The 11,549-nt window shown below is 52.1% G+C and overlaps 2 protein-coding genes across 2 annotated transcripts in view; both read left to right on the top strand.

Annotated features, from left to right (window-relative positions):
- Positions 1-7,284: 7,284 nt before the first annotated feature.
- Positions 7,285-11,549, top strand: part of CEMIP (cell migration inducing hyaluronidase 1) — a 113,461-nt gene continuing 109,196 nt past the window's right edge. Inside the window, exon 1 of the mRNA XM_051628160.1 lies at positions 7,285-7,403. The gene's annotated coding sequence lies outside the window, so the exon portion shown is untranslated. The remainder of the gene's footprint in view (positions 7,404-11,549) is intronic.
- The window catches only part of LOC127388746 (cell surface hyaluronidase-like), a 48,985-nt gene continuing 45,032 nt past the window's right edge, over positions 7,597-11,549 (top strand). Inside the window, 8 exon segments of the mRNA XM_051628547.1 lie at positions 7,597-8,083; positions 8,201-8,732; positions 8,953-9,110; positions 9,427-9,531; positions 9,962-10,014; positions 10,016-10,105; positions 10,107-10,133; positions 10,982-11,191. Coding sequence (XP_051484507.1) covers positions 7,636-8,083; positions 8,201-8,732; positions 8,953-9,110; positions 9,427-9,531; positions 9,962-10,014; positions 10,016-10,105; positions 10,107-10,133; positions 10,982-11,191 — 1,623 coding nt within the window. The 5' untranslated portion in view covers positions 7,597-7,635.

Genomic DNA, 11,549 nt, shown 5'->3' with positions numbered 1-11,549 from the left:
GCACAGAGACTACCTGCTTAGCCTTCATTGCTGTCAAAGTCCGGCAGCGATTCTGAGGCCAGGTGGGTGTTGGTTTGAAAGGGGGAGCCTGGATCTCAGCTGTGCAGTGTTTGGATCCTGTCACTTTGTTACAGCGGTGAGAAGGACAGGACAGAACTGATGCTGACAGCAGGAGAGGGAGCAGCACCGTTCCCGTGACACTTTTTGCCTCTGGCAACGTTTGGTTTTGTAAATGGGTTCCTGAGGTGAACAAACTTAATTTTGCAGAAAGGAAGGGGGGAAGCAAAAAAAAAAAGAAAGAAAGAAAGAAACGCAACAACAACAGCAACAAGAAAAACCAAGACAACCCCTACACCTTCAGCATTAAGTTGTCTCCTGGCTTCTGTAAAGGTAGCCCCGCTTTGCCCTGGGTTTCCTTACCCCCCAGCGCCGAGGCGGGCTGGGAGCAGCGCCTGCCTTTCGGGAGGACAGCTCTGGGTGCCGGTAGGTCTGGGCTCCCCCGTGCCCTGTGCTTGTCGCTGTACCCGGGGCTGCTGAGCCCCGAGATGCGCTGCTCGCCCTGCTCCGGTCTGTTCGCTCCGCTACAGCCCCCGGCATCTCCGCTCCCCGGTAAGTGCGGGCTGGCGGCCTCCGCATAACCATTCCTTGTGTCCAGCGGGGGCACATCCCGGGCAGCCGGGCCCAGGGAGCGATGCTGCCAGGTCAGGAGTTGCCGCAGGGGTGGGAGCCGGGGGGCACGGGGAGCTCTGCGGGGCCGCCCCCCGCCTCTGTGTTGCAGGTGCCCTCCCGGCTGCTGCCGCTGCCCGGGAGGCAGGGGAGGAGTGTCCAGAGGTGACCCGGTCCCGGCGCGGGGGGCCCTGCTGGAGGGGAGGGAGGGTGATGCCGCAGCCCCGGTGCGGCTGTCCCGGCAGAGGAGGAGCGGGGCTGGGGGGCTTAACCCTCCCTGTTGCCTGATGAGCAAACGGGAGGGAAACACGCCTCTGGTTTCCCGTGTGACTTGAGGACACAGACAGGTGGCACGGCCTGGCTGTGGCTTTGGAGGGGCTGCAGGCGATGGGCCCTCCGTTTATTTTCTCTATTAGTTCCTCAGGCTTTTGTTTTTTGGTGTTGTTTTTTTAGTTTAAGGGCTGCCTTTTGAAGACAAGACACTGTTTTAGGTTATTCTAAAGAATGTTTTACACCAGCAGTTTATTAAAAAGCAAAACAAAGGAAAACAAAAGTCAAGAAATGTGCAGACCTACTTAAAGATTTAACATTGCAAACATTTCCAGTCACTCAGCTGCAGCAGTGCTACTATGTGCACTTAGGGTCGTTTTGGGTCTGCCCCAAAACCCAGTCAGATGACAGCAGGGTGCCCAGTTCTTCTCTGCCTGGACCATCGACCCCACAACACATCCGAGCTGGAAGAGGGGGTAATATGGACCTCTTGTTCCTGGGGTCCTCCTTGAGCTGCATCCTCCTTCCTCTCTGCTTGTTCTTCCTGGACATCTCACACTTGTGAGAGCCCATCACGAACTAGTGGAAGAGCTCGTTGATCTCTCAGGTCTTGTGAATAGGCTTCTTTCAATGGGTATTGATTGCTCTGAATGAAAGATGCAGTAAAGATGCAAAATGTTATGGCATATTCTTGAGTTATCCACTGTAATCTAGTTCTAGCAGTTATATTTTGCAGTTCCCAAGTAATACAGGGTTGTATTTCAGGGATGAATTACAGCTATAAAATGTGCATTTTGCTATGTAAAATTCCAACATAATGGTAGAATACTTCATGAATACAATGACAATATGCAAGCCATAGGTCATGGCTACTTGAAGCTGATAACCTTAATCTTGAAATCAAATGAAAAAGTACCTGAAGCTTCTGAAACGTGCTGGACTAGGATCCACCTCTAGGAAATAGAAGAACATTCTTTAAAATCCTGTCCTCTGCTTAGAAGTGAAAGGGGAGGCTGCAGGCACATTCCAGGGCTCCTAGGGCTGTGAGCTCCAGCCTTTAGCAGTGTGCTGATATGTTAAAACATTAACTATTTCAAGACTCTAGACCAGATGCAATTAAGTTTTTTTAATGATGAGAGCTTTCTTCTGTTTGCAGCCCCACTTATTGTGAAGTTCCAGCCTGCTTATGCTGCTTTTATTTGTTTCACTGGTCAATTCTTGGGGTGTAATTCAGGCTCAATGAAGGAGAGCTGAGTAGGGGCACTGCCTCAGAAGCAAACTTTAACTCTAGAAGAGTCTGGATTCTCCCATATTGGTGTGTTATTATCCTTAGGATGAAGCTAATGTGGCCTTTGAGAAACCACAATTTGATCCTGGTACACCAGGCTAATGGCTTTAATCAGCAGGTGGAGACCAGAGAGATCATCTAGAAACTAAAACATTTAAGCCCAACCTATATCTACTGGAAACCTGTCAGGTCCTGGGGCTGGACCCAGCGTGTAAAGAGACCAGCAAGAGGGTAGAAGTTTCCTTTCTTAGTCATGTGTGAAAAAGACTTTTATAGTTTTTAATAGGAATAATTCTTTTTCTTAATGTTTTTCAGAAAATGTATATGGAATAGTGCATACATTTTGGTGATTTGGGATTTTTATTAGGAATCTCTGTACTGTGGAGTGTATATATGAATAACAAAAATAGCTTTCCTGAGCATTACAGAAAACATTAGTTCAAACTAAACAATTACAAATAATCATTATTACATTCTAGTACCTAAAAACCTGTACAGGGATCATTCAGTAAGTTTATCAAAGCAGTGTAGCAGTCTGCACTGTATCCAGGGCTACAGCAGAACACTGATAAGTGTGTGTGTGTGTATGTATATATATATATATATAAGGAAACAAGCCCACTGGTAACTTTTGCTGTTTATATTTAAGAGGTTTTACTGTATTTATGATTATTTCAGAACTTAGCCTGAATCCCAACAGTTCTTTGTGGGACATGGATTATGAAGGCCTGTTGCACAGTAAGAAAACCCTTCCTGGGACTGAGGGCTAGTACAAACCCTCCAGCCTGTTCAGGAGCAGCTCTCTCCTGAGTCACCAGGGAAGAAGTTTACTAAGTCAAAACCTGGGCCAGAAACCACATGAAAAGCAGTTGTCCTGTGACATGCTCCTTAAACTTTCTAGATGTATTTTAATAGGTACCTTTGGACCTAGCTTGGCCTGGGATCTCTTTCGGCTTTATAACTGTGATCAAGAAGTCAACCTGCCCAAAATTCATACCAGTCCTCTCAAGGTGGCCCAGCACAACATGAAGCCATTCTTGCTAAGCAGGGTGCTTCTGCTCCTTGGGAATATGGGAGTGTTGTCTGAAGCTCAGCAGTCCAAGGCCTTCTCTCTGCTCGAGAAGCAAATGCTTCAACCAAGGAAGATAACATCAAAGCCCAAAGCGGAACAAAGTGGTAGGTATATAAGGAGGAATGTGGCTTTGGTATCTCACGTGCTTCCTGGTGAGGGCTGGGCTCTGTCATGCAAGGCTGAGTGGTGCCAGTGAAGGGTGGACATCACTGGGTGCAATCCAGAATATGGTGGCCCTGTGTTGTGCCAGGGTCTGTCACTCCCTGGTCAGTGTTGTCGGAGCTGGAGCCAGGGCTCGGGTGGCTCAGCCCCCGGCAGGTCTGGTGAGGAGGGCAGGAGGCAGGTGCTGCCGGCAGAAGAGCTGATGCCAGACAAAGGAGTGTGCAGAGGGCAGTCACCACAGATGGGCCTTTGTAAGGAGACGGTCTGTGGGAGTCAATACAAGCACTAAAAGCTGCGTTGTGGTAACGCGGTGCCCGGCCCGGTGGGGCTGCCGGGCCAGGGCTCTAACGCCGGCACCAGCCGCGGGCTGCTCCTTGGGGTGCCAGCGCTTCCAGCTCCCACCAGAGCCTGTTGTGCTCCGCGGCTCGGAGCTGGGAGTTGCCGCTGGAAATGCAGCTGTGAAAGGAAAAAAAAACACCTTATTTTTTAATTATTGGCAATGTTAATGACGCCCGTCCCCTGCTTCCAGGGTGTGCGGGCAGGTCTGCCCGGGGAGCAGGGAGCCGGGGCGGGCAGCGCCTGTGCAAGGGCGCCGCCTCCCGGCCGCCCGCGGCGCTGCAGGGGCCGGGCCGGGCGCTCCCCTTCCCTTTCCAGGGGCCGGGCCGGGCGCTCCCCTTCCCTTTCCAGGGGCCGGGCGCTCCCCTTCCCTTTCCAGGGGCCGGGCGCTGCCCTCCAGGCGTTGCTCCTTCTCCCGGTGCCCGCAGGCGCGGGGGGCGCCGGGCCTGAGCTGGAGCTGTCTCTGCTGAGGGAGCCCCGAGCCTGTGCAAGCGGCCTTATCCCGTGATGCCTCCTACTCCGTGGGAATGGGTTGCTCAGGGGATGCTGACTCCGCGTCTCCTTCCTTTCTCTGGGTAGAAAGAAGGAAGCAGGAAGCCTCCAGCGAGGGAGTGTGCCCGCTGTCATCACTTACAGAGAAACCATCCTCTCTGCATTCATTCACGTACGAGATGTGTATTTCTGGGAAAAGGTGTTTGTGCTCAGGGAGAGGGTTCATCCGGCGCTGACTCAGTTGAAGCAGTGTTGGTTTCTGCAGCTGCCTTAAAATGAAACGTCTCCAGTCGCTGGCATTTGTTGTTGACTGTTACAGTCGTGTTTGTAGGCAAAGCATTACAGCCATCGTGACATGCCAGGCACAAGAAGGTCGAGCTTGCCTCACACCTGGTAGCCCATTGCAGAAAATGACCCATTTTTGTTTGTTAGAAAGATAAACATAAGTTGATAAGCAGCAATAACACTCGGAGGGTTTGGTTGGGTTATTTTTGCAAGGAAGAATGACACCAGCCGTATGTTTGAGGCAGTGTGTTAGTCACCATTTCCCACTTGCAGGAGTGAGGATGTTTGGGAACGTTGGTGTGCTGAGGATGCATCCTGTAACTGAGGGCTGTGGTGTAAGCTTCAAAGCAAAGTGGTGCTACTGCAAAGCAAAAATAATCTCAGAAACTGTATTTGGAAATGAGTTTAGCTTCTGAGCACCAAACTACAGATAACAATTGGGGCTTCCATGTTTGCCTTAAAATGAGAATCTTTGAAGAGTCAGGATGATATGTCCACCCCAGTTTACTTTGAAATTTTCTCCCTCAGGCCACTGAAAACTTACTGTGGAGCACAATGGCAATGAAATAATCCACCTGAAAGTAGTTCTTTTCAAAAAGAATCAGCCTGGTGTATTTGTGTGGATTTTGAGGCTACAGAAGGAAAATGGCTTTGAAAAATTTAAACTGTTTGCGCCTTAAAATAGTGGGTCCTTGTTCAGGAAAAGTCCCGTGTAAACAGATGCAACTTCAGCTTTGCTGATAATTTCATCAGGCCTGCACGAAGTTAAGCATGAACCAAAGCAGGTGCTACATTTATTTCCACTATTAGTATGTTAGTTTCATAATTTTTGGTTTTTATGTAGATTGCAAGCCCATGAAACTTTTTGCACAGAGTCAATATTTACATGAAGATGTATGAGATTTCTAGGGCCCCAACAGGTTTAACATAAAAGTTGAAGTCTTCATCTACCTCAAATTTTGTACTTCTAGAACCACTGAAATCAGAGAATTTAGTCAATGTGTTTTAAGACAAAATACTCCCATTTGTCTTGCCTAAAACTTCCACTAGTAGAAAACTTTGTCCAAAAAATCTGAGCCCAGCCTCCTATATCTCTGATAACAGCTCTGCTTTCCCATGACCTGCATTCGTATATGTCATATTCAGATAAGAAGGAGGCACAATGCTGACTAATGCTGCTTTTTTGGAAGGAAAATGACAAAAGCTATTTGAGGCAGGAGTAGAAGTGCCAGCACAAAATGATAGATGAACAGCTGGGAGCAAATGGCAGCTCTAACGTTTCCCTGTATTTCTGGAGTATTGAAATGAAGGATGGTTATCTGGATTTGTTTCCCTAGGCTGGATGCTTATCTTCAAATTCAGCAATACTCTGGGTCCCAGGACAGGCTGTAAGAGAGTGTGTGAGTTTTGTTTAGTTTGAGTGTTGCTCCTGCTCCAGATCTGTTGTCTGGAGCATGGGGCATGGCTGTGCCCCTTGCCCACCCCCCCCTGCTCCCAGTCTGTTCCCATATTTTGTCTGACAGCACTTGCTCCTTATTAACATGACTATAGCCTCTTTGTGCCTTCCGTCAGAAGAAATTCTGCACCAGAATAAATTTCAGAGGTGACAGATTGGACCAGTTTGACCAGATGATGGCACACAAATGTCTCTGAGATCAGCAGCACCTGTGGCTTTGCACCTCTTTGGTTTTGGCCCTGGGCAGAAGCAGTGGTTGGCACTGTTGCCTGGTCACTTCTGGCTCTCCTCTCTGGATGTTGGGCTCTGGAGTGGAGATCCAGGACTATGTGTAGACCCTGAGAGGGAGAAGGCAGTGGTTACAGTAAGCAGTTTTTGTGTCCCCAGGAAGCTCAGTTATGCTGCATATTTAGAGCCTATTAAAAAGGTAATCTTCTGATTAATGGAAAACAAACCAGTGTGTGGTGGTCCTTCTGCAGGAGGACCCTGTCCACTGGGACTGGAGTCCAGGCAGGAACATGCAAAAGTAAGGAATGCACTCCCAGGCTATGGGGGTAAAAGCTCATGGGTTTCCTTGAGGCTGTGTCTTGTCAGACCATTTTTTAAGGCTTTTTCTCTCTTTCACTGTAAGTTCTGACTACAGGTTGATTTGGTCAGGTGATGGGAGGTGAAGTGGCAGATTCCTCTCTGCTCACCCACTGTCAGGGAAACTTTTGCAGCCCTCGGGTTACAGCATTCCCAGTGCATCTGCCAGATGCAGGACAGCACAGGCCAGCAGGCCTACGAGAAGTTGTGGGGGAGGGGGGGCGGGGGGGCAGGAAGGGCTGAGGGATGCCAAGCCCTTTAACCACATCGGGGTCTGGCGTGCCTCAGCCCCCTGCCCTTCTTGGGGAGGTAGTTGCCCCGCAGCCTCACATATTGCGTAGGGCTTTGGAGCCCAGCCGGCTGCTCCGCGGGTCTGCACAGACCCCCTGGGCTCTCCCCGGGCTGAGTCTGACCCCATCCCCGTGCCCCCGGGGAGCCCGCAGCTCCCAGGGGCTCGGAGCCGGGGAAGATCTTTGCATGTGGGCAGCGGGGTCCCCGCGGCCCCGGGCACCTGGGCGCCCGTCGCAGATATACGTCCAGGCTGGAGGGATCGTCCCCGGCTGGGAGGAGCCAGCAGCTCCGCTGCTGTAAACAGTGCGGGCACCGCCAGCGGTTGGAAGATGGATATAAATAGGGAGGCGGAGGGGAGGCAGCCGGAGCAGAGGAGCGGGAGCTGCCTGCGCCTGCCTGCCCCTGCCTCTGCTGCCTGCAGCCGGGGTGCCCAGCACCCGGGTCGGGAGCTCCCGAGAGGCGGAGTACAAAGTTTGCGGCTCGGCGCTGCCGGGAGTTAGGTAAGCGGTCCTTGCAGCCGAAGTTTGAAACCCGCCGGCTCTTCTCGTCGATCTGCCGCTGGGGTTTTCTTCTCGCCGGCTTCTCTCTTCGTACTGCTCTTGCGGTTGCCTCGCCGCGTCGGGGGTTGTGTGGATCTGGGGAAAGGGGGGTGGTTCTGTTTTCCGTCTTGCTACGTTAAGTGGAATGAAAAAAAAAAAAAAAGAAAGAAATCCCAAACACATCAAAAGCAAAATGTGTCCTTGCGCCGTCTCTGTGCAAAGCCGCGGCGGGGGACCCCGCGCAGCGCACGTGTTGCGGGCAGGGATGCCCCGCAGCTGCGGGCAGCAGGTACCTGCTGCGGGGCCTCCCGGGACGCGCCAGCCCCGGAGAGCCCCGGGGAACCGCGGCTCCTTCTGCTTTCCCGCCGGACCCGGTGCTGGTCCCGGCGCCGCAGCGGGACTCGTCGGGGAGCAGCGAGCGGCGACAGAGTATCAGGTTGGTACCGCGCCCCTCCGCGACCTGCCGCGCTCCTCCCCCCGCGCCGCTGCTGCCGCCCGTCTCTTGCAGGGTCCTGCCCGGAGGCCGCCCCACACCTCGCCCCATGGCATCCTGGCTCCGACCCCCGCCGTGGTGGGCCGGGGGGCGGCCCTGCGCCTCGAGAGCTCCGCTGCCTTCCACTCCCTCGTCATCCGCGACGGAGGTGAGCGGGGCTGCTCGTCCCCTCGGGGCCGCCGGCTGCTCCCGGAGCCCGGCAGTGGCGGGGGGCGGCTAGGAGATGCCGAGCCCCCAACTTCTCTCCTCTCCCCTTGCTCGCCAGGGAGGGCCATGTTCGCTGACCGTCCCCGCGGGCCGCCCATCACCCTGCGGACCCGCTACATCCTCATCCACGACGGCGGGGAGCTGCACCTCGGCTGGGAGCGCTGCTCCTGCCGCTCGCGGGCCACCATCTCGCTGGACGGGCGAGCCGCCGAGGGAGCGGCCGTGAAGGGCTTCGGGCAGAAGTTCGTGGGCCTGGGTCGCGGCGGTGTCCTGGAGCTGCACGGCGGGCGGCCTCGCTCCTGGACCCTCCTGGACAAAACCCCGCGCTCCGGCGGGTTCCCACACGGCTCCTCCTCCTCGGAGCAGCAGCGGGGCAGCCGCGGGATCAACCCCCGCACCCTGGACGCCGGCTCGGGGCGGGCGCTGGCGGCGGGGCGCTTCGACACCCAGCCAGGCGAGTGCCAGCGGCTGCCTGCCCCCCTGGCCCTGCAGGCCCCCGGCAGGCTGCTGGCGGCCGCCGTGGCGGGCTCTGCCCCCCGCAACCTCACGCTGGAGACGCGGCTGCTGCTGCGGGGCCGCCTGCGCGGCCGGTGAGGCGGGGGCGGCGGGCGCGGGGCGGGGGGGCCGGGCCGGCCGCGCCACCATGGACAGCTCCCGGCACGGGCCGGCCCCGACCCGGCGGCGCCACCGGGGGGGGCGGGAGGAGGGACGGGAGGCACCCCAAGCTGCACCCTCCCCTCCTGCCCCAGCTCTCTGGGGGATGCAGGGTTCGGGGTGTCACTCGCTTTGTTCCTTCCCGCTCTCCTTCAGGCAGCCCTGGGATCCTCGGAGGGGATTAGTTTTCCACAGCAGAAGAGAAGCGGGAATATCACGGGAATGGAACAACAGCTTAGCAGTTGCCCGAAGAGATTTCCTCACCTACGATGGCACGCGTTTTACTGTTACTGCTTTCAGCGGAGGGATGAAAGGTTTAGTCTTCCCTGACAATTACTCATCTTCTGTTGCCTTGCTCTGATTTTTTTCTAGCTGCTGTGAATCTGAATAGTGCCATGATAATAATACCTTAGTCTTTTACTTGTATGGGTGGTGACCCAACTAGCAGCAGTACTCTCACCAAGTAACGTTCTAGCTGCCTACAAAGAGGTGACACTGATATATTTAATGGCTAGAGCACTCCTATCTCACACAGTTACATAGATATAAATTAAACTGGTGTGCTCTTTGACTAATTGCATGACTCTGTCATGTGCAACTGTGAAAATAATTGATTGCTCCTTTTTTCAGGGGTGCCTCTTAATGGAGTTAAAGTGGAAGTGTCCAAAGGGATAACTCTTCATTTGGTGGATGAAGTTACAAGTTGGTTACCTGGTGACCGGATTGTTGTCGCCAGTATGGATTGTTCTGTGCATCAGGCTGAAGAGTTTAATCTCCCTCCTTGCCCTGAGTAATCAAGTGAAAATTGATGGTATGAAATATTTTTATCAAGCTGCTAATTTGTGGTAAATATCTTACGTTGTCTTGTCTTTAATATTTCACATTTATACCTACTTGCCTCTTTAGCTTTTTCTTCTCCCATAACACGTGTACTTTTCATATGAAAGCTGAAGGCCCCAATATTGGGACTTTAAAGTTTGATTGGGTCAGCACTCCTTTGTAGAAGTCAGGGAAAATGCTGGTCTCCTCTGGGATCAAATACTAACAACCAGGCATGTCCCTGAGCTTGGTGTTTGCTTAAATGAAAGGCGTGCATTGCTTAGAACAACGTGATGATGAAGATGCTGTGCTCACTCTGAATGAAAAAGGTTTCTGATTTTCCCAGGCAGCCCACTTTATCTTCATATTGGAGAAGTCATAGATGGCGTTGATATGAGGGGCAGAGGTCAGTCTCCCGACTAGAAATATAGTTATTCAAAGAGAAATGGAAGACTCCTGCTATGGACAAAATCAATGTCAGTTTTTCTCTTTTTGAGAATTTTGGTGGACATATTAAAGTGAGTAATTTTTAATGCCAGTACCTGTAGTTGATTTCAGATAGTTCCTTTCGTGGTTTGTAAACAAGCAATATAATGCATGAAACTGTGTCTGGGGGAAAAAGTATACTTGCATATGAAGAAGTGTAAAGTTCATTGGCCTTTTTTGCAGAACTGGGCTTGCAATGAGGCTCTGCCATTTCCTTCACTGCACATGCAAAAGTGTACCCTTCCCTGGGTGAGAGGGGCTTCTTTGGTGACATTGCTGTCAGTGGGGTCAGTGTGAAGTGATGTAGTTCAGCAGATGTCACTGAAGAAACTGTGCTTCTTGCAGAGCAAACCTGCTCCCTTCAGGGCTCACAGAAGTGCTGAGTCTCACCCCACTGTGCTTTGCCTCCTCTTGTTGTCCAGTGTGCTCTTGGTGGCAGCGTAAAGTTTTGCTGTTGCAGGGGCTTTGTGTAAAATTACTCCTCTACCACTTGGCGGAAACTGGGGAGCAGTGCAGGTCTCTCCTAAAATCACTTGACAGAGATAAAGCTACCAGGAAACGGAGCCTGGTGGTAAATGCTACCCCTCTCTGTAGCTGGCAGCAGCACCTTGCCCACAGCCACGCCACTCAAATGCTGCAGAAGGTGTTTAGCAGCTGTTGCTTGGCAGCCCCGTGCCCGCAGGGATGGAGCTGCTGGCAAACTGCTCTGCAGGTGCTGGGCTGCTGCAAGTCAGAGCAGGGAGCTGGCAGCTCCTCCAGGGATCAGGCCTGGTTTTACTCTGCAAACAAATTGCCTGATGAGAATGAGGGGAGAGGGTTTTTTTTTCGTGTGTGTGTTTGTATGGTAATGCCTTACTTGGATCTACCTTTGTCTTAACAGATCCTAAGGAATTTTAGCTCAGTTCACGTGTCAGGAGTGAAATTAAAAAACATGGGGCAGCAAGTCCTGGGCAGTTACCCTGTGCATTTTCACTTGGCTGAGGATGTGGATGAGAGAGGAGGATATGAATGCCCAAGGTACCTTGATAACCCGGCTATCCACCACTGCTTCTCTGGGTGTGTTGCCATACGTGGAACTCATGGCTTTGTGGTAGGAGACATGCTTTATTAATACCAAGTTCATTTTATGCTTGAGCACTGCTGAACAGTCAGAGCCATCTGTGATACAAAGAGAAATCAGAATATTGAAACAGGACATCTTTTCCCCTAGAAATGTCCTGATTTGTCAACTTCATTTGACTGGTGTTCAGGTTAGGATTGTTGCTCTTGTAATGCAGCTCTGTGAAATGAATTTTTGGTTCTTAGTATTGCCTAATTAATATTATTAAAAATGAGATCAGGCATAGTGAAGCCTTTACAATGGTTTTTCTGGACAGTTTGTGATAGCAGGAACTCCCATTTAAAATTGAAACAATGGACTTTAAATCAACCTGACTGAAGCAAACAAG

This window comes from Apus apus, chromosome 10 (assembly GCF_020740795.1).
Source record: "Apus apus isolate bApuApu2 chromosome 10, bApuApu2.pri.cur, whole genome shotgun sequence".
Lineage (NCBI taxonomy): Eukaryota > Metazoa > Chordata > Aves > Apodiformes > Apodidae > Apus > Apus apus.
This window is presented reverse-complemented; position numbering and strand designations above follow the sequence as displayed.